The following is a 19,870-nucleotide window of genomic DNA, read 5'->3' on the forward strand; positions in this document are numbered from 1 at the left end:
TATTTAATTAACAGGTTAATTATATGTATCTTTTGGATGGAAGTTAATAAATTCGAGATTCCACGAAAGTGGATGATGTTTGTGATAATTGCATTCTGATTTCAAAATTAAACTTCTAATTGCATGTTTAAGAAAGATGATTCTCAATCCATAAATCGAAATATGTATATAGATTAAAACTTATGAGTTCTATTAGTATTAGCAAGTAACATTTCTTACTCATTCTTCATCATCCACCACACCACAAGTGTTACAAACAACCTATTATTCTATCAAAACTCATAAATATCATAACAATATCAAACTTAGTAGATCATAGTATGATACATCATCATACATGTTTCCCACACCTCTATAACAGATGCAAACTTATTTACATACATACATACATACATATATTTGTATATAACTACCATATAGCGTCATTATAATCACTCACACAAATTCAGTTACGTCGTGACAATCAGAATAGGTTCAGGAACTTGCGAATCTTCTTGGCGAACGAATTCTCCTCGCGGTGCTGGTGGTGGTGCTGATTCTCGCCGCGGTGATGGTGTTCGCGAAAGGAATCGACGCGCTCCTCGGTCGCCAGAACCCGCGGCTCGGAGTCGGCGTGAACCGTGACCCAGCGCGGATGGATCCGGCGAGCGGCGGCGTTATCAAGGACGATCGCGTCGTTGCCGTAAGGGATCTGGAGGCGGTGGCCGTGGTGGAAGCGGCGGCGGCCGGAGCGGAGTGATATCGGCAGCGCCGAAGCTCGGAAATGGTTGAAGTGGCGGTTGATCGGACGGAAGCGGAGAAATGTAAGGGGAACGGGATCGATGGTCTCAACGGTGAAGGCAACGGTGCCGTGCTCGGTTTTAGGTTGGGGAAGGTTCACAGGTTCGGAGTGAGGTTGGGTTTCGGAAAATGGGTTTTGGAGATCGCGGGCAAGTGTGAGGGTGAGGAGGAAGAGAAAGGAGAAGAAAACGGAAAGGGAAGGAGCTATTCTTGCCATGGTGAAGGACGTGTTTGGCTGTAAATGTGAAACGGCAGAGATAAAAGGGGTTGGGGAAGGAGAATTTTCTTGCTTATGTCGTAAGAATCACGTTGCAGCACGACTTGACTTTCTTCCAGGTAAATTCATCGTCACTGTAATACTTTATTTTATCTTTATATATTTTTAGTGGGTTTTATGGGTGTTGATGTAGATAGGTCCATAAAACAATGAGCCGTATGAGAGAAGATTATGTAGTTTAATATATTTTTTACTATTAATTAATCATTTTTAAAAACGAAGTAAAAGATAAACAATTGTAGGTGAATAATAACTCAATTGAAATTAGTTAGATTATCATCGAGTGTAATAGTTAATTAGCATTGACTTTCTCAATTTAATTACTGATCACAAATTATTTTTTTTACACTAAAAAAGTTGGTTAAAAAATTATATTGTAAGTGTAATAGAGATTTCTAATATTATAATTTTAACAAATAAAAAGTCATTTTCATCTTGAGATAATTATACCATCATATTCGTACGAGCTTCTAAATATTGAGTTGGAATTATTTAAGGGTTTCATGTGTATTGTCATATTCTCACAAAACCCCCAAATATCGTATTAAGATTATTGAGGGGTTTTATACAAAGTAGTCTCACCTATATATCATTGTTATAAAACTTGGACATTTCTCATTCCACCTTCAACCATTTTTTTCCTTCACCTTTAAATTTTTTAAAATTTCAAACTTATCCTTTATAAAAAAAATAATTTAAAATAACTTGCAACAACTAAATTCAACACTCAGAAACCTCAACAACAACAACTCTTAATCACGATCATCATCATCGCAAATCCCAGCCCAGGAAATAAAAGCTTACATACCAAAAACCCAATCGCGAATTCTAATCGCGAGTCTATTCATCATTGCATAAGATCAAACCACTCGCAACAATCATGGCGAATCTTAGAGTCCAAAACCCAGGTTATCGTGATGCAACTATGAGAGTAAGCACATCCGCGACCCTCATCCATTCTCCATTGTCAGCAACTCGCACTTCATCGGACACACATCAGCAAGCAAAGCACATCGAAAGCGAAACCATGAAACCTAATTGTGTTCTCTAATTTGCACATTCAAATCACGGACTCTATGGAAACTCAAATCCTTTTGCATTCTTCGCGAACTTGCAAAAAAAAAGTCCATAAACGTAAAAAGCCCCAAATCGCAACAACTAGAATCATAACATCACTGTCAACAAACACCCTTGTGCAACCTTCAACCTGCAAATAAAAACTTGTAGAGGAAAACGAATGAGAAATCTTGTTCCCAATTTAGTTTTCAAAAACCCTAATTTCATCATTCCTAAATTCAATTTTCAAACATATTAAGGTTGAAAATAATAACGTGGCAGAATGTGGTGACAACTCAGCATAATATTCCACGTCAATTAATTTTAACTTTGTTAACCCAATTTAATGACAAGAATCCAATTGCACTAATTTTTCACATTTAGGGACTCAATTAAGAAAAAAAAAACCTTGAGAAAACCCAACACAAACAGGGACTATCAGAATGATTAAACCATTTCAAAATTATCCTTTGTAAAAAAAATTAATTTAAAATAACTTGTTTAAAATTTTTTCTCTTTGTAACTTAAAAAACCTTACACATTCATCTTTTGTGGTTTAATGGATTTCGAATTCGTTAAAAGATTTTTCAAAGGCTTCAACAAATTTCGAAATTTATTGAAAGATTTTTTGAAAACTTCAACAAATTTTCAAATTCGTTAAAAGATTTTTTTAAAACTTTAACAGATTTTAAAATTTGTTAAATGACTTTTTTCAACAGATTTTAAAATTTGTTTGAAAAAATTTTCAATCGTTTCAACGAATTTTAAAATTATTTGAAAGATTTTTCAAAAGTTTCAACAGATTTTAAAATTTATTGAAATTTTTTTTAAAGTTTTAATATATTTTGAAATTTGTTGAAAATCTAAACAAATTTTAAAATTCATCTAAATATTTAATAAATCTAAAAATTTGTCCAAATTTTTAACGGATTTCAAAATATATCAAGATCTTCAACGAATTGAGTTTTGTTGAGACAAATTGAATATAAGTTTCATGCGTGCATATGTTTTCATAAAGAGAAACGTAACCTCTTTTTGTTTGCAATTTCATGGACTAATACAATAAAAATATCTTCCAAAACATTTAATCCAAAATGTTTTGTTTTAATTTATATTACAAAATGTATAATTTAGATAGTATTTTTGGATCGGAATATAATTCAAAATAAACATTTAAAAATATGTTTTAAATATATTTTCAAATATATAACTCAAAATGTGTTTCTCAATCAGATAATATGTACCGAATTGCATAATTCCAAATTCGTTAAAAAAAGTGCAAGAGAGGTAATTTGGGACTAGTGTATTTTATGTAAGTACAGGAAGGTGAAGGGAGTGTCGAAAAAACAGCGTACAACAAGATACAATACGTCATTTAAATGTCTACTTTTTTTTATTTAGAAAAAAAACATGTAGAGTAATCAATTGCAACTTTCCACATTATTTGTATTATATCTATTTCGATCTAGATGACTTTTCTTCAAACATGTAACTTCTTCAAACAAGGGAGGGACTATCTTTCTGTAAAAGTATTACCCTTCTCCTTCTCCAAGCATATACTATCTTTCTGTCTCGACGCAAATACAATGTCTTCGTAGAACATAAAACCTTGGTAACTTTCAAACCTCCTCAACTTCAAATTTTATCCACCACAGACAACGTAATGATAAAAATAGCTCTAAAATAATAAGTTTAAGACGCAAATGGAAAACGGCAAGAAATAGTACGTAACTACCATTAAGTTATAGGCATTTGAGCATCAAATTGGATCACCCATTTAGCAACAGAGTTCCTTATAATTCAATGAAGTTCAGCAATTTTTGTGCCTAATGCAGCAATAAATCACTTTTTTGGGTGCTCTGTAGTCAAACATGATGCTGTTGAATAATACTTCATACATTCCGGTAAGTAGCCCACAATGCAACTAAAAGCTGACTGATTGTTGATAATATATTAATGTATTAATATTACAATAGTTATAATATGAGAAATTCATTGTATCAAAACATTGAGATGATATAAACAGGAGAACACCTACCTGTTTCGAAAATTTTCTATCTTTGACCATTATGAATTTTGAAGAACGCATTACACAAAATTGGAGCAGCTGCTACAAAACTTCCAAGGCCTTCGCTATGATAGGCAGAAGCTGGAACATGGAGATGATAAAGGTTTTTGCTATGGCGGGAGGGACTAAATAGAGCTGAGTTTTACCTGAAGACTAGTCACGAGAGAAAATACTGAAATGCCTCCCAAAATAGAATGTATTATTTATTCTTATTCCATATTACATTTTCCATCTCTAAGATACGGGGAAATTGACAAGATAACATTTAGATAAAGACAGTAAACTAACTTTACAAGAGGCAAAAACTAAACAAGAAATGAAGATGGCTCTACTTACCAAGTTGATGAAGTTAAAAAGCCTTTCCTCTATTGTAACTATTACTATTTAGGTTATCCCCAAAAGCACCGAAACCACGCCATGTGCTATTCTGGCTTCACTTCCTATCACCAAAACCACCAGATTGAGCCCATCCAAAACCACCAGATCGATTTGAGCTACCAAATCCACCAGATCGATCTGAGCTACCAAATCCACCGGATCGATCAAAGCTACCACCCAAACCCCCTCCTGATAGACTTGAACCAGGGCTGCCAAAATGGCTAGACTTTGGTCCTCCAAACCTTCCTGTTTCACTGGAATTTCCATGGCTAGATCGGCCAAACCCGGAGTTACTGTAACTGCCAGAACTGGAATTTCCATAGCTAGATCGGCCAAATCCAGGACTGCGACCAAAACCTGTACCTCCAGATTGACGATCCCTCATACCTCCTGAAGAACCAAATCGACCACCACTCCATCCACCAAACATGTCTGCTGATCCACTCTGAACATTAATCTTTGCTAGCTGATAAACAAGAATATTGGAATAAGATATGAGCAGTTAATCATTATACAACATAAATGTAACCTATAATATAAAATCGTATGAAGGGTTAAAGAATTTCAAGGGCAAGATAAATAATTATAGCCGAAGGATTTCGCCTTTCACGTTTTGAAGATCAAATATGTGCACAGGTAGAATACATGGTAACACGACAGTCCAAAAAAAAACAAATAAAACATCCAAGCACTATCAGTCTCACAAAAGAATTCCTGCCACTCAATTTTCTATTCATCCGATTTAGTTAAAATGAAAATCCGTAACAAAAGAATTCCTGCCACTCCGTTATTAGTTACTAAGAATATGCCGACAAAAACTTTGAAAGATGTACATAAAGCGAGGACAGTTATTTCCACTACCAAAATTGACACAACAGATTCACCTTCCTCTTACTCATTATTCAACAAACAAAGAACTGTAGGCTTTCTCATCAGATATTTCCCATGAACTCAGTTTTAGATCCGAATTCATGTTGTAACATTTACTTTCGCTTAACAATTTACCCTTCATGAACCAAGAACATACAACTAACAGGTTAAAAACAAGCTTTAACTTATATTTCAATATTAGTTTCTAATTAAACCAAAGCTAGAGCCACGGATGTATATCCATAATTGAGAATGAAATTTAATAGAATTTAGTGATTAGGAAATGTGCAGTCAGCATTCCAGTATTAAATACCAAAACTTAATGTCTTATCCAATTGCCATCACCCTTTAATGATTTGAGGTATTTTAGTCTGAATTTGCAGCTTTCTCCCCTCCCTGCTCGATCTCATCAAAGGTCAAATAGACCCTCTTGATAGTTGAACATGGATTCACATTTACATATATATTATAATTTATAATCCTTTGGGTGCATCAAGATAACATCCCGTATAAGCTACCATGGATTAACGGGTAGTACTCCACACTTGCTGTGTGCAGGGACAGTAGTTTGCTTGCTGAACATAGATTTTCCCCAACTCGAGCTTTAGTACTTAAGACCCAGTGATAGTGGAAAACCTAGGTACGTTAAAGACAGTCTTTCACAACTCAGTCACAAACTAGGAAGATATTCACCACAAAGCTCCCTAACTTAGAGAGGTACCACATTCCAATGACCTTTATGGTGAACTGGATTGGATCTATGGAAAGAGAATAGGCTACCCTTCTTGGTGCCGCAAGGACTAGAATAATATAAACAAAGAAAGCTACAATATGGAAAAAAGAAGCAAAATCACCTCAGTAAATTTGCTTCCAACATCACGCTCAATAGTCTTTACAGTCCTGAATTGATCTTCTGAGTAAATAAGAATGGCAGCTCCTTTCTTCCCAGCACGGCCTGTTCGTCCAGATCTGTGAACAAATATCTCTGATGAACTGGGAAGATCATAATGTATCACCTGTATGAGAAAACCAAGTCAAAATGTATAAATAGATTGAATAACAGTGTATGTAAATGTGTTGGCATATACACATATATTACAGTAAGGCATAAAAGATAAGAGTGAATAAGATACACAGACAAGCAATCAATAGTGAAAAAGAAAAAGTAATACAATACAGACAGGTAATAGTGAAGACAAACATTTAGAAAGGAAACATCACACAGTAATTTCCCCTCAAACTCAAAATTTAGGGAATCCAACAATTATAATATGATAAACATGATCATGTCCCCCCTCCCCCAATTTATTCAACAACAATAAAGGAAGAACTACCACGTAGAATGTATGAGCTTTTCTTGAACCTTAATCAACTACCAAAAACCAAGGATAATACAATAATTTCAAACATAATGTTTAGTAAAATAAAACTTACAAGATCTACATTTGGAACATCAAGGCCCCGTGAGGCAACATCGGTTGCCACTAAAACATTGAAATGGTTGTTTCTGAAACCAGCAAGAGTTCTTTCCCTCTGAGTTTGTGAAATATCTCCATGCAAAGCCTCACATTTAAGGCTTTTAGCCATTACATATGATAATCTATCAGCATCACGTTTGGTTTGAGTGAAAACAATACACTTTCCTCCATTGGCATGTTCCTACCAAAGTATATACAATTAGGAAAGGCATACAGAAGCCTGCCTAAGAAGCAAACATACTGAGTTGCAATCATTTTAGTAATATATATAAAATTGTAAAACAGATTCTTATAATAAAACATCAATGATATCACTAATTACAGCTGATACAAACTTAGGGAGAAAAGATTGAATCTGAAGTCATACTGTTATCAGGGGTGCAAGAATCCCTGCTTTAGTGCGCACATCAGACGCAATAGAGTACAGTGAAATTCCATCTGCCAACTTCTGATCAGAATCTCCAACCTACAGCACCAATAAGTTCCCAAGTAGAGAATTACAAATCAGCAATAAGGATTCTGCAAGTTGATCTCAAACGTTCTTATTTTTTCTTCCTCCTTACAAAGTAAAATTCATGAAAAAAATGTGCAAAACTGAACAAAGATCTCATGCTGTGGTATGAATTCCAAAATTCTATATAATACCTTCTACAATCATATTTAAGGTTTCAACTTATATAGAACCACTGTTTAATTTATATAAACATGTCATAGAAAAATAGTTATCCAGGCACAAATATAGAAAGCTACAATTTCTTCTGAAGGTTGAGAACACATCTACTGCCACCTACTTATACACATAATATTTATGACATCTATATGCATAAAATTTCTTGCTCAAAAATTACCCTAGTTAATCTACAACTTTTACTACAGGCCTGACTCTGCACATCAATTTTAGGGATACAGAACAGTCTACAGTCCAACTTGTGGAGACCAGTACATGTATTTATCCCAGTTGCATTGAAAAAACTATTGTTTAATGTGTTGGGTATATCCACAATAAATAGCCATGCTAGAATGATTGTTCATACGGGATATAAACAGCCTTAGTTCCACGAAAAATTGATTTGTTTCGATTTTCCAAAATAATTTTAGGGCCTTTCTGTTCTGCAAATTCCTAGGATAGAGATATTCTTAGTTCTGTAACTCAAAGGCTACTAATGGCAGCTAGCCCTTAAAGATTATATCCTGTCTTTGTATTTCATCACTATCACAATTAGACACCACAAGTTGTAGCTCTTTTCATGAGAGTTTTCTGCATACGATAATTTTACCTTGAATCCTATGTCGGATAGTCTAATACATATAGACCATTTGATAATAACAAACAGTTTAGGTGTTATGAAATTGTATTAAATAAACCTTCTAACGTGTTTTGTTCCCGCTAAAGAATTTACAAGATTTCTCACAACCTACAAGAAATCTTGTAAATTCTTCACACTATGATGTTTTCCCAAGTGAGTTTAAAATGTACAATCTCTGAGAGTGTTTTTCTTTATGCTTGAAAGTTCTTATTCTCATAAGCAGATTAAGAAGGTGTAACCCAAAGATGTTCGTGTAGTCGTTGTAATCATTTAATTGATTAGTGAAACCTATTAAACAATGTATTTAAGACAGAACTGAACATAGTCCGTGAGTTGGGATAAACTAGTATAAAATATTTTGTGTACTTGATTTATGTTTACTAGATAGTCTAGTCTAGAACTGTGTGAAAAGAGTCTAAGGCTCTATTCAACCCTCCCTCTTCTACAGCCAGTTGTTCTATCAGAAATCACTCCAACCCTAGTTTTGTGCGAGAAGATTTTTACGTATTGAAATTTATTTCCTCATAGATCATAAAATCCTCAGCTTTAGAAGATTCCATTGATTAAATTTGTAGGTATCTTCTAATTTCTCCTCAAAACTCTCTTTGGCCCATGTCATACTAGATTAGGCATAATTCCAACAGACATGAAATTTGAACAATTCGTTAGCCTGACTTTGCATAATTTCAACAGAAATGACATTTAAAAACTTGATTAACATTTCTTACTGGTGCCTAAAATAGATGTGTATACTTACGAGATCAATGGTAAGGGGGTTGTTTAGGTAATTGCGGGTAATACTCTTTATCCAAGATGGCATTGTTGCTGAGAACATAAGAGTCTGACGATTTGGAGACAAATTCTCCAAGATGTTCTCCACAGCTTCTTGAAATCCTACTTGAAGCATCTGATCAGCTTCATCAAGAACAACAAATTTCACATCCTTTAAATTCAGTGCCCTCCTATTGAGAAGATCAATAATTCGACCAGGTGTGCCTACTACAATATCTACACCATAATTAAGCTGCCTCATTTGTTGTTGGATGGGCATACCCCCATAAAGACAGATCGTGTCCAGGTTAGGTGCAGCCTCATTGAATTCCTTCTCAACCTGCCGTGCAAGTTCTCTAGTAGGAGCCAAAACCATAGCCAAAGGATCTTTTCCTCGCCTGCAATGATCAAAGACAAAACTTTGTTTATTTGAAGAAACGAATAAGATTAGACACAGGACCATTACCTAATCCTCCTTCCAGCAGAAAAACAAGGCTACAGATTCAAGTAAAAGTAAAATGTAAGTGTAACTATATAAAGTACCCATGCTTAGCATTTAGCTGAATAATCCTGTCTAAGATGGGTATCCCAAATGCAAGAGTTTTCCCAGTTCCTGTCCTAGCTCGACCAATCATATCACGTCCCTGCATTGCAGGTTCCAGCACAGCTCTCTACAACAACAATAAATAATTGAACACCTCAAGATCAAATATAATAAATTTTGTCAACACGTATTTAAATATAAAATATATTATCCGAACTCAAATCAGTTCCTTGCACCACAGGTTTCTAATAATAATACATGAGCTCACGCCCTATGAACACACACATTTGTCTTCTGTTTCAACCAAACTATGTAAAATTCAAACAAATTACCTGAATGTAAGTCAAATTATTTCTCCATGTATAATGGCAAAAGTAATAATAATAATTATTATAAATTTGAGTGTTCATTGTACAACAAGTGTATGTTCAAGAGTCATTTGACATACCATACCAAATTAAATATATTTATCTCTATATCAAATTCATATATCCAGAAATAAAATGTCTTCATCTAAATAATTTATTACATAATGACCTCCTCGATATAAAAAGTTTTATCTCTCTAAATTTTATTAGATCTAATAAATAACTCATTATTAGATAGTTTCGTAGCATAAAATGCAAGTGCCAACAACTCCATGAATGACTGTTCCTTTTATCAACACATGACCATGAGTCTTCTGTTTTAATAGAACATTCACTATTTATAATATTAAAAAAATAATAACTTCTGTTACGTGCTTAATTTCACCACTATTTAGTAAATGATATTTTGTTTTACATTTTTTTAAATATTCAAATTTTAAAATGTCCTTACAATATCCGAAACACTTCTAGTTGCTACAATACAACTAAACTAGTAAACTGATTTCGTAAAATTTTCAGACAACCGGTTTGAAGTTATTTACCATTTCCCTTCACCTAACTACAAACCAAATACGAACCTCACAACATTAATTAACGAAGCAAAAAACCTAAAACCCGAAAAAAACACAAATTGTAAAGAAAACTGAAAACAACAGTAATCGACGTTTACCTGGATAGGAAACAGCTTTGCGATCCCTTTCTTGGCCAAGGCATCCACGATCTCCGTCGAGATCCCGAGCTTCGCGATCTCGAGTCCTTCGTCGCAGTTCGTGCCGGAACCTACCTCTTCGTTGGAGTAGTCGCGTTCCACGGCGAGCTGCGCCGTGCAAGAAACCGGCGACGAGCGGAAGTTCAACGGTCCGGATATCGCATGCAAGGATCTGATTCCAACTCCGTCGTTGGAGCTACCGTGCCGGACAGCTGCGAGCCCGCTGTGGCGCGGAAGCGATTCGACGGTGGCGAGAGTGGCGAAGAAGCGGCGCGAGATTACAGAGGAGGATCTTCTGAGGATCAAACTCGCCATGTTGATGACACTGACTGGTGAAGATATTGAGGTTTAGGGTTTTGTTCTTCCGATTGAGAAAGGTTTTGAGAATGCGACTGTGATAAACCCTGAAAGATGTTGAGAAGAAGGGTTTTATGTTTCAGGGTTTTAGGGTAGAAATCCTGTGCGGACGAGTCTACACAGCTTATGCTTCACCAGAACACTAAAGAAAATCCTCAATATTAAATTTAATATTAGTATAACAGATCAATTACTATGTAAGAAAAATATTACAATGGAAGAAGATTCACGGATGTTAAAAATTATGGTTAAATATGTTTTTGTCCCTTAATTTTGGTTTAAAATTAGAATTAGTCTCTTTCTAAACAATTTAATCTTCAAACTTTTTAATGTATAAATTTAGTCTTTTAACTAAATTTTGTTTCAAACTCTTTTCTCAATTAACAATGAAGCAAAAATGTATTAAATGGTGTAACAATTCAAATGTTATCATGAATTTAGCTAAAAAGGCTAAATTCATACATTTTTAAAGTTTAGGGACTAAATTAACTTAAAGTTTTGAGGAGGGACTAATTCCAATTTTCACTGAAAGTTAAGAAACCAAAAACATATTTAACCCTAGAAATTTTTAGTTTATGGATAAATGAATAATTTGATTTATGTTAATTTAACTTTTAAAAGAATAAAATATTTATATTAATATACAAATAAATCTTGTCATTATATTTTATTGTTAAATTTTTAGGATTATTTATTGATAAAAAGTTTAAATGTTAAATATTTCTTTTATATAATTAAAAAAAAAATCATTTTAAAGTAAATATTTAAAAATATAACAATTTTCTTTATCTCATAAGGGAAAGTTATGCAGAACAAACAACACTTACATGTTTGTTAGATGAGAATGGGACTTTCGTAATTCGTAATAGATTATAATATAATCTTCGTGTTCTGATTTTAAAGACAAAATAAATTATATATAATTTAAACGAAACATAGTTTCTAAAAACAAATTATAAAAAAATATTTAACGTAAGTTAATTTCACAGTAAGTTAAGAATGATGATAAAAGAAACTGTAAGTTAAGAATACTCTAGTATTAACGAATATGAATTTGTTTTATATTTAGAGATTAAACATCAAATTGTGAACAAATTGACTGTACAGTACTATATTTTATTACCGCAACGGTATGGATTTATTATGTTTTAAACCATTTTCTTTATTTAGGTTTTTAGATATGAGAAAAGTTGGTAAGAATGATACTAATATTTGGAATAATCGAAAGTGTAAATATATATAATATTTTCCCTAATAACATCAAGTAATGACATATGTGAAAACTAAAATAAATAATAACAATTAATATACATAAATAAAATCTTAAAGAAAGATTAAATTGGTTTGTCCTTTTTATGTGTTATTTCTAAAGAATACAAACATGAAAATTAATTCATATTTTAAAATATATTTTGAAAATAATATATTACTGTGATTAGATTTATGTAAATGATATATTAAATCATTTTAGATTAGGTTTTTCCTTGTATACATCCATTAATCGTACTTGCACTGCACCCATAGGAAATAAAAGGTAAGAATAAGGGGGTTCATTCACGTGGATAAACGCGGTACCGGTTATTTCATAGGTAAACTAAAAGTAAATCAACTTATTCTTAATTAATTTTTTTTATAAGTTAGAAATTTTGTAATTTGAGTTTATTCACCTAAATATAATTTATTTTATACATTTAGTACAATGCATTTAGGATCTACTTGTTTTAAACGATGAATTTGTATAAAGAGATGGAAGGAATGATATAAGAAAAAAAACCATGAAATTTGACGAATAAAAAATAATTAAAAATAAGAAAGAGACTAATATTTTATTATTAATTTTCTTCTCATAATAGGAAAATCATATAAAAAAAAATTAAAACGTAATAAAACGTATTATAGTTGATTAAAATCGAATTAAATATGTTTTTAATTTTTAAATTGTGATATAAAATTAGAATTTGATTTCACTTAAATTTAGATATATTTTAATTCTCAAATTTTAAAAATAAATAAATATAATTTTTCTAATTCATAATTACGTTAATATGTAAAACACATTTTTGGATGACGTTTGAGCTATTTGCACCGTTTTGGTATATCTTAACTCAAATCTCATTTCAAAACACCGTCAAACAAATTAACATTAATTCTAAAGTTTAAAGACTATAATTTAAAAAATAACGAATTTCAATTTTATATGAAAATTTAAAAAACTATAAACATATTTAATCTATTAAAATTCAAAACTGAAGTAAAATTATTTATACAGATTTTTTAGCTTTAGTAGGAAACCAATTTGAAACGACCATTAATAAGTACACCAAATCTAATCATAATTGACATCACAAATTTGAGACTCGATCCTGCAAAGGAATTTTCTTGGGATATGAAATTGATACAAAAGGGTATGTTGTTTTGGATGTAAAATAATTTTCTTGTATTATGGAGACAACTCATCTATTATAGAATGTATTCAAAACAAAGGAAGAGACGACATTATCATGTCGCCTTCGATTTGAATTAGGTTACTCTGATATTAGTGTTTTTAAGTCATTACTTATCCCAAAAAGTTTACATTTAGTTAAAATCTGACATCAAATAGAATCAATTCACTCAATTAATATATCTCAAAAATAATAATACTCATACAATATTACACTTACTATAAAAAATAAGATTCAACCACACATCAATCAACATCAATATTCAACAACAACAGATAATTATTTTGATCAGATTAGTAGGAATTAAGTCAAATTTCTTTAGTTGCAATGGTTATTATCAAAGCTAACTTTTTAAAAACCTAAGTGATTTATGACCTATAACAATGTATTTAAACGTAACATAATTTTAGTATGTGATAAAAACAAGTTTAGAGAACCAATTTTGTCAACTAATTCCACCGATATTAATGACAAAATTATAAGAAAAAATTATAAAACAAATAGAAACTGATTCTCCTTACAAATCTAATCCGTTAGAAATATTGAAATCCTCAACTATTAACTATTATGAGGTGTAATCACATTTAAAAATAAATGATATATGAAGAAAGAAAGTTAGATTTTATTTAAAAATAAATAAAAAATAAAATAAGATCAGAGTATCCGCCACAGAAGAACTTAGTCGTGTCAAAACAAAACTTGATTATCGGACTCAAAAACTAGAAAAAGAAAAGAATGAGATGCAGTCAACACTAGAGAGATAGAGAGCTTGCGGAGCAGAATGTGTAACTTCAATCGGACATAGATATTGTTAGATGGATGTCTGAACAAATCTTCCATTTCCATTTATTTATTTTTTTTAACATTTTAACTACGCTAGTTCAACTTTTAGAGGCTATAAAAAAAAATACCCAAATGGTTAAAACTATTAAAAAAAATTGAAACAGTTTTGGAAATATTAAAGGAAAGAACATTCTATTTCTTTTTTAGTTTAGGAAACTAGTTAAAAATTAAATAAAAGTTGAAAAACTTAGGCTAGAGTATTCTCACTTTTATTTATGAATAAGTTTCTTATTTAACAAATATTCCTTTATAATTTAAAATGTTGTTCATATTACCTAATTTAAAACTATATTTTAAATTATAGGCTTAATACCCTATTTTGTCCCCAGTTTCGTTCAAAAATGTCAAATTAGTCCATCCTTTAAGAAGTGCATCAATTACGTCCTTACTTAAATTACGTCCTTACTTAATAAATTTTATATCAATGAAATTACTTCCGTTAAATCTGTACAAACGGCGTTAATTGTTAAATCCGTACAAACGACGTTAATTATTAAAATAGAAGAGAGAAAAAAATAATTAACGCCGTTTATACGGATTTAAAGGAAGGGATTTCATTGATATAAATTTTATTAAGTAAGGACGTAATTGACGCACTTTGTAAAGGGTGAACTAATTTGACATTTTCGAGCGAAACTGGGGACAAAATAGGATATTAAGCCTAAATTATATAATCTTATTTAATATTTTATAATTACATCAAATTATAAAAATTAAAATGTTATTTTAAATCATATAATTTGGAACCTAAATTATAGATTTTTTTAATTGTATAATTTAGAATTACATTTCAAATTGTTTTAAATAGAAATTATAAGATTATGATAGAAAGATGAGTATGAAAAGAAGTGCATACTCCTTATAGTATTGTGACATATTTATAGACTTTTCTAAACCTTACTAGAATATATAAACAAAATAAGAGATATTATTTTATCACAATATAATTTTTACCATTTAATTATTATCATCATAAGTGTGTGAATAATTCTCTGAATTATGGGGTAGCAGCAGATTTGGTGATTATATTATATTATTTGACTTGATACTGTATTTATTAGGGTTAAATATGTTGATAAGCATTTTTATTTTTCGTCCCTATTTCAAACTTTGTACGATTTGATCCATGTCCTTAAGGAAACCATTATTTTTGGTCCTCCAAAACAAACGGCGTTAAAATTCGGGTGATGTGGCTAACGTATAGCCACGTGGGATGACATGTATCCTTTCTAAAGTTTGCCACATGTGTTTACATTTTAAATTGAAATTGATTAGTGAATAAATGAGATGACGGAGATAAGGGCTTATATACTTACTAAGGGATGAGATCTTCTTAAGCGAATGAAAATTGGGGTTGATAACTTTGTTTTATCTTGAACCTAAGTCGCGATTAGGGTTGTGGTTCCATCAATTTGGTTTGACGATTGTTGTTGCTCTAGTGTTTGTTTGCATTGTGTGTGTAAGGAAGGTGATTCGAAGAAGGTAATTTTGTTCTTTTCGTTTACGTTTACTGTCACTCCATTGCTTGTTGTGCATTGTGTGAGTAAAATTTGCATTTTACAATGTAGGATTAGCAATGGTTTTTGATTTTTCTCTGCATCACATGGGGAAGTTCGTGAAGAATACGGGAATAGAATATGTGGGAGGAGAAATACATGTTATAAAAGGAATTGATCCGGACAGGTGGTCTTACTTTGAAGCAGTGGGATATGTTAAAGAATTCAAGTATGATGCAGAGTTCAAGCTATGGTGGAAGGGGGCAAAACAAAAGGCGATGAACAACCTGAGATTACTCAGTGATGACAAGGAAGCACTGTTCTTGGCTAACTATGCAGAGGCAAATAATGATGAGGTTGAAATCTATGTCCAACATGTACAACCTAGTCAGCCAGATGAAGTTAAGTTTCTGTGTTTTGGTGAAGAGGCAGTACAGGAGACGGAGGAAGAGGTAAATATGGAAGAAGAGGTCGAACATATACATGCATATGTTGATGAAGAAGATGCTATTGTGGATGAAGAAGTTGGTTATGTTGGTGAAGCACATGCTTATGTGGCTGAAGATGATGATGCAGTGGATAAAGAAGATGGTTATGTTGGTGAAGCACATGCTTATGTGGCTGAAGAAGATGATGTAGTGGATAAAGAAGATGGTTATGTTCATGAAGCACATGCTTATGTGGCTAAAGAAGATGATGTAGTGGATAAAGAAGATGGTTATGTTCATGAAGCACATGCTTATGTGGCTGAAGAAGATGATGCAGTGGATAAAGAAGATGGTTATGTTGGTGGGGTGGAGGGGAATGTCGAAGTAGAAGATGTCCTAATGGATTACGAAGAGGAAGAGGGGAATGTTGAGGACGAATATGTACAGAGGGGTGAGGAAGAGACTTATGTTGATGAGGAAGAGGAAGAGGGCAATGTGGCTGAAGAAGAAGTGGTGGAAAATGTGGATGATAGTGAAGAGGAAAGAATGGAAAATGATGATGATGGGTTCGGGATGGAGGATGAGAGGGTGGAGGAAGAAAGAAGAAATATTAATCCTGTTTTAGAGAGGTGGAGTACAATGAAAAAGAGGAAGAAAAGTGTGAGGAGAAGAAACGGTGGTGGTGAGGGGTCATTTATGATTAACGAAGATGTTGGACAGCATGAGCATGAGATAAATGAAGATTACAATACTGATGAATTATCTTCAAATGTGGATAGTGATGAGGCTATTAGTGAGAATAGGAGGAAGTTTCCAAAGTATAGAGCAGATGATATGTCCAAGAGCTTCAAATTTACATTGGGGATGGAGTTTAAGTCATTGAAAGATTTTAAAAGTGCCCTACAGGAGCATAGCGTATTAAATGGAAAAGAAGTGAAGTTTGTTAAGAATGATTTGAAGAGAGTGAGGGCAGTTTGTAAAAAGGGATGTGGTTTTGTAATTATGGCTAGCAAGGTAGGAGGAAGGGAAACTTTTAGAGTGAAAACTCTCGTTGGACGTCACAAGTGTGGAAGGGTTTTTGGTAACAAAAGTGCAAGTGTGCAATGGATTGCACAAGTATTGGTAGACAGATTTGTAAATGTGGGAGGCATGACAGTGAACCAAATCATAGATGAAATCAAAAAGTCCTTTAGTGTTGGAATTTCTCCTTGGAAAGCAGGAAGAGCAAAGCAAATTGCTATGGATTCTTTAGTGGGTGATGGAGAACGACAATATGGACGTTTGTATGATTATGTGGCTGAGTTGGTAAGAGTAAAGGCTGGAACATTCAAGATTAAGGTCAATCAACCCCAACCCACTTTGCCACCACGGTTTGGGGCATTTTACATGTGTTTAGAGGGCTGTAAAGAGGGGTTCTTAGGTAGTTGCAGGTCATTCATTGGGGTAGATGGTTGTCATTTGAAGATAACATATGGAGGTCAGTTGTTAGTGGCAGTGGCAAGAGACCCTAATGACCAATATTTCCCACTTAGCTTTTGCTGTGGTTGAAAATGAATGCAAAGAGACATGGAGGTGGTTTTTGAGCCTGCTGCTGGGTGATATTGGGGGCATAGATTGTCAACGGTGGATCTTTATTTCGGATCAGCAAAAGGTAAGTTACTTTATACATCAATATGTTTTTTCATTCCCTCTTTTATTAAAATTGTTAAGTAACTTTATTAAAGGTTGTTGGCATTTGTTGACAGGGATTAATGGCAGTATTTGATGAGATTTTGAATGGGATGGAGCACAGGCTGTGTTTAAGGCATTTGTACAACAACTATAAGAAGAAATTTGGTGGAGGACTACTCATTAGAGACCTTATGATGGGGGCTGCCAAGGCAACATACTTTCAGGACTGGGAAAAAAAAATGGGTGAGTTGAAGACTGTGAATTGTGATGCTTATAATTGGTTAATGACAATTCCAACTAAATCTTGGTGTAAACATGCATTTAGTGCTTATCCTAGATGTGATGTGTTGATCAATAATTTGACTGAGTCATTTAATAGTACTATTTTGCTGGCAAGAGACAAACCTATAATTACTATGATGGAATGGATTAGGTCATATATTATGAGTAGGTTTGCAACACTTAGAGAAAAAGTGATCAATTATCCTGGTGATGTTATGCCTAAACCGAGAAAAAGACTTGACAGGGAAGTTGAAAAGAGTGGGAATTGGCTTCCAGTTTAGGCAGGGGGTGCTAAATTTGAAGTCACTCATGGCTTTACAATGGACAAGTTTGTAGTTGATATAAGTAATCATAGTTGTAGTTGTTACTTTTGGGATTTGGTTGGAATACCTTGTAGACATGATGTTGCTGCCATACATTATAAATTAGAAAACCCAGAAGATTATGTTCATCCATATTACAAGAAACATGCTTATAACACTTGTTATGCACCTCAAATAATTCCAATCAATGGACAACAACTTTGGCCTACATCCGACACTGCCCCACTACTGCCACCCACTTATAAAACACCTCCTGGGAGGCCTAAAAAGTTAAGAAGAAGAGAAGCTGATGAATATGTCAGTCATTCAAAGTTGTCCAAGAAAAATATTGGTATGAAGTGTAGCAGTTGTAATGCATATGGACACAATGTAAGAAGTTGTAAAAGGGGGCAGAAAAGCAAGGTACTTCCTCCTGAACATGTTATTTACAAATTCATTTATTTAAAACATACATCAAATCTAACTACCTTAAGCCTTTGACAGGACACAAGAGGCACATCTACAATGGGAGAATCTATATCAACTGGAAGGAGACAATCTGCAAGAAGAAGTGCATCAGGTGGAAGGGGAGGATCTTTATCAACTGGAAGGGGAGGATCTGCATCAGGTGGAAGGGGAGGATCTTTATCAAGTGGAAGGGGAGGATCTGCATCAACTGGAAGGGGAGGATCTGCAAGAAGAACTGCAGCGGCTGCTGAACCATCTGCATCAACCTCACAAGGTCAAAGAACATCACAACTTAGAGGGGCTGCACATATGAGTCAAGGGGGAAGAAGAACATCCTCAAGATTGGCTGCACAATTTCTAGGGTCTCAAGCAAGTTCCAATTGACATCCACAGACTTTTTTTAATGCTATAATGTACTGATTGGCCCCCACTTAGGGAGACCATTTGTAGTGGGCACAATATTTTTTGGACAACTTGTTTGTCATATAGTGTACCACATCCAATGTTAATTAAAGTACTAGGGGACCACTTCTTCTATTAATTAAACTGCTTGGGGACCACTTCTTTTGTTAATTAAACTGCTCGGGGACCACTTCTGTAATTTCTTGTGTTATTTTTGTTCAATGCAATGCTATGTACTTCGATGACAATTTACTCTTCATTGTCCACTGTCCATTTCAATCAGTGTGCTTTAAATTACTTGTTGGATTAGTTATTTTCAAAGCAGTAGGGGGTTGGCATATTACAATAGACAGAGTTGCTATTTTTGATGTATGTTTTCAGGTTCAATAATCTTGCAAGATTGATTTTATAAGTGAAAAACCTTATCAGGTTCAACACTGGTGGTTTCTGCTGTCACATTGTGCTTTCTGATGTTATAAGTATTTTTGTCACATTTTTATATAAACCATCCACATCCAATGATACTTGGTCATTCTTTATAATGCTTTTACTGGTTCAAGACTTCATTCAC

The 19,870-nt window shown here is 33.3% G+C and overlaps 3 protein-coding genes across 6 annotated transcripts; 1 reads left to right on the forward strand and 2 right to left on the reverse strand.

Moving 5' to 3' along the window:
* Nucleotides 1-169: 169 nt before the first annotated feature.
* On the reverse strand, nt 170-997 carry LOC108342928 (uncharacterized). The gene has a single exon (XM_017580835.2). The coding sequence runs from the start codon at nt 995-997 to the stop codon at nt 464-466; it is 534 nt and encodes a 177-aa protein (XP_017436324.1). The 3' UTR covers nt 170-463.
* LOC128197343 (uncharacterized) lies at nt 983-19,538 on the forward strand. The gene is made up of 4 exons (XM_052878779.1): nt 983-1,116; nt 15,819-17,825; nt 17,920-18,852; nt 18,934-19,538. Exons 1-2 carry the CDS (start codon nt 996-998, stop codon nt 17,720-17,722), a joined length of 2,025 nt encoding a protein of 674 aa, XP_052734739.1. The 5' UTR covers nt 983-995; the 3' UTR covers nt 17,723-17,825; nt 17,920-18,852; nt 18,934-19,538.
* Nucleotides 3,877-11,026, reverse strand: LOC108343286 (DEAD-box ATP-dependent RNA helicase 53, mitochondrial). Of its 4 annotated transcripts, XR_008249789.1 has the most exons (9): nt 10,568-11,026; nt 9,529-9,656; nt 8,972-9,383; nt 7,275-7,373; nt 6,864-7,088; nt 6,284-6,445; nt 4,518-5,025; nt 4,152-4,334; nt 3,877-4,048 (listed from the first exon to the last, which is right to left on the reverse strand). XR_008249789.1 is itself a non-coding variant. In XM_017581471.2 (7 exons), the coding sequence occupies exons 1-7, from the start codon at nt 10,919-10,921 to the stop codon at nt 4,615-4,617; spliced, it is 1,791 nt and encodes a 596-aa protein (XP_017436960.1). In that variant the 5' UTR covers nt 10,922-11,026; the 3' UTR covers nt 4,043-4,614. The 4 variants fall into 4 exon arrangements, 1 of the variants encoding a protein (XP_017436960.1); XR_001833479.2 differs by having other exon boundaries at nt 4,043-4,327; XR_001833478.2 differs by having other exon boundaries at nt 4,043-4,334.
* Nucleotides 19,539-19,870: the final 332 nt, after the last annotated feature.

The sequence above is a fragment of the Vigna angularis genome, chromosome 6, assembly GCF_016808095.1.
Source record: "Vigna angularis cultivar LongXiaoDou No.4 chromosome 6, ASM1680809v1, whole genome shotgun sequence".
Taxonomy (NCBI): Eukaryota; Viridiplantae; Streptophyta; class Magnoliopsida; order Fabales; family Fabaceae; genus Vigna; species Vigna angularis.

Excerpts from the sequence above, each read along its gene's own strand:
- LOC108343286 (XM_017581471.2), bottom strand. The coding sequence starts at position 10,921 with ATGGCGAGTTTGATCCTCAGAAGATCCTCCTCTGTAATCTCGCGCCGC. Across the intron at positions 9,657-10,567 it reads CAAAGCTGTTTCCTATCCAG|AGAGCTGTGCTGGAACCTGC; the intron begins GTAAACGTCGAT and ends TTGTTGTTGTAG. Across the intron at positions 9,384-9,528 it reads CAGCTAAATGCTAAGCATGG|GCGAGGAAAAGATCCTTTGG; the intron begins GTACTTTATATA and ends TGATCATTGCAG.
- LOC108342928 (XM_017580835.2), bottom strand. The coding sequence starts at position 997 with ATGGCAAGAATAGCTCCTTCCCTTTCCGTTTTCTTCTCCTTTCTCTTC.
- LOC128197343 (XM_052878779.1), top strand. The coding sequence starts at position 996 with ATGGTGAAGGACGTGTTTGGCTGTAAATGTGAAACGGCAGAGATAAAA. Across the intron at positions 1,117-15,818 it reads ACGACTTGACTTTCTTCCAG|GATTAGCAATGGTTTTTGAT; the intron begins GTAAATTCATCG and ends TTTACAATGTAG.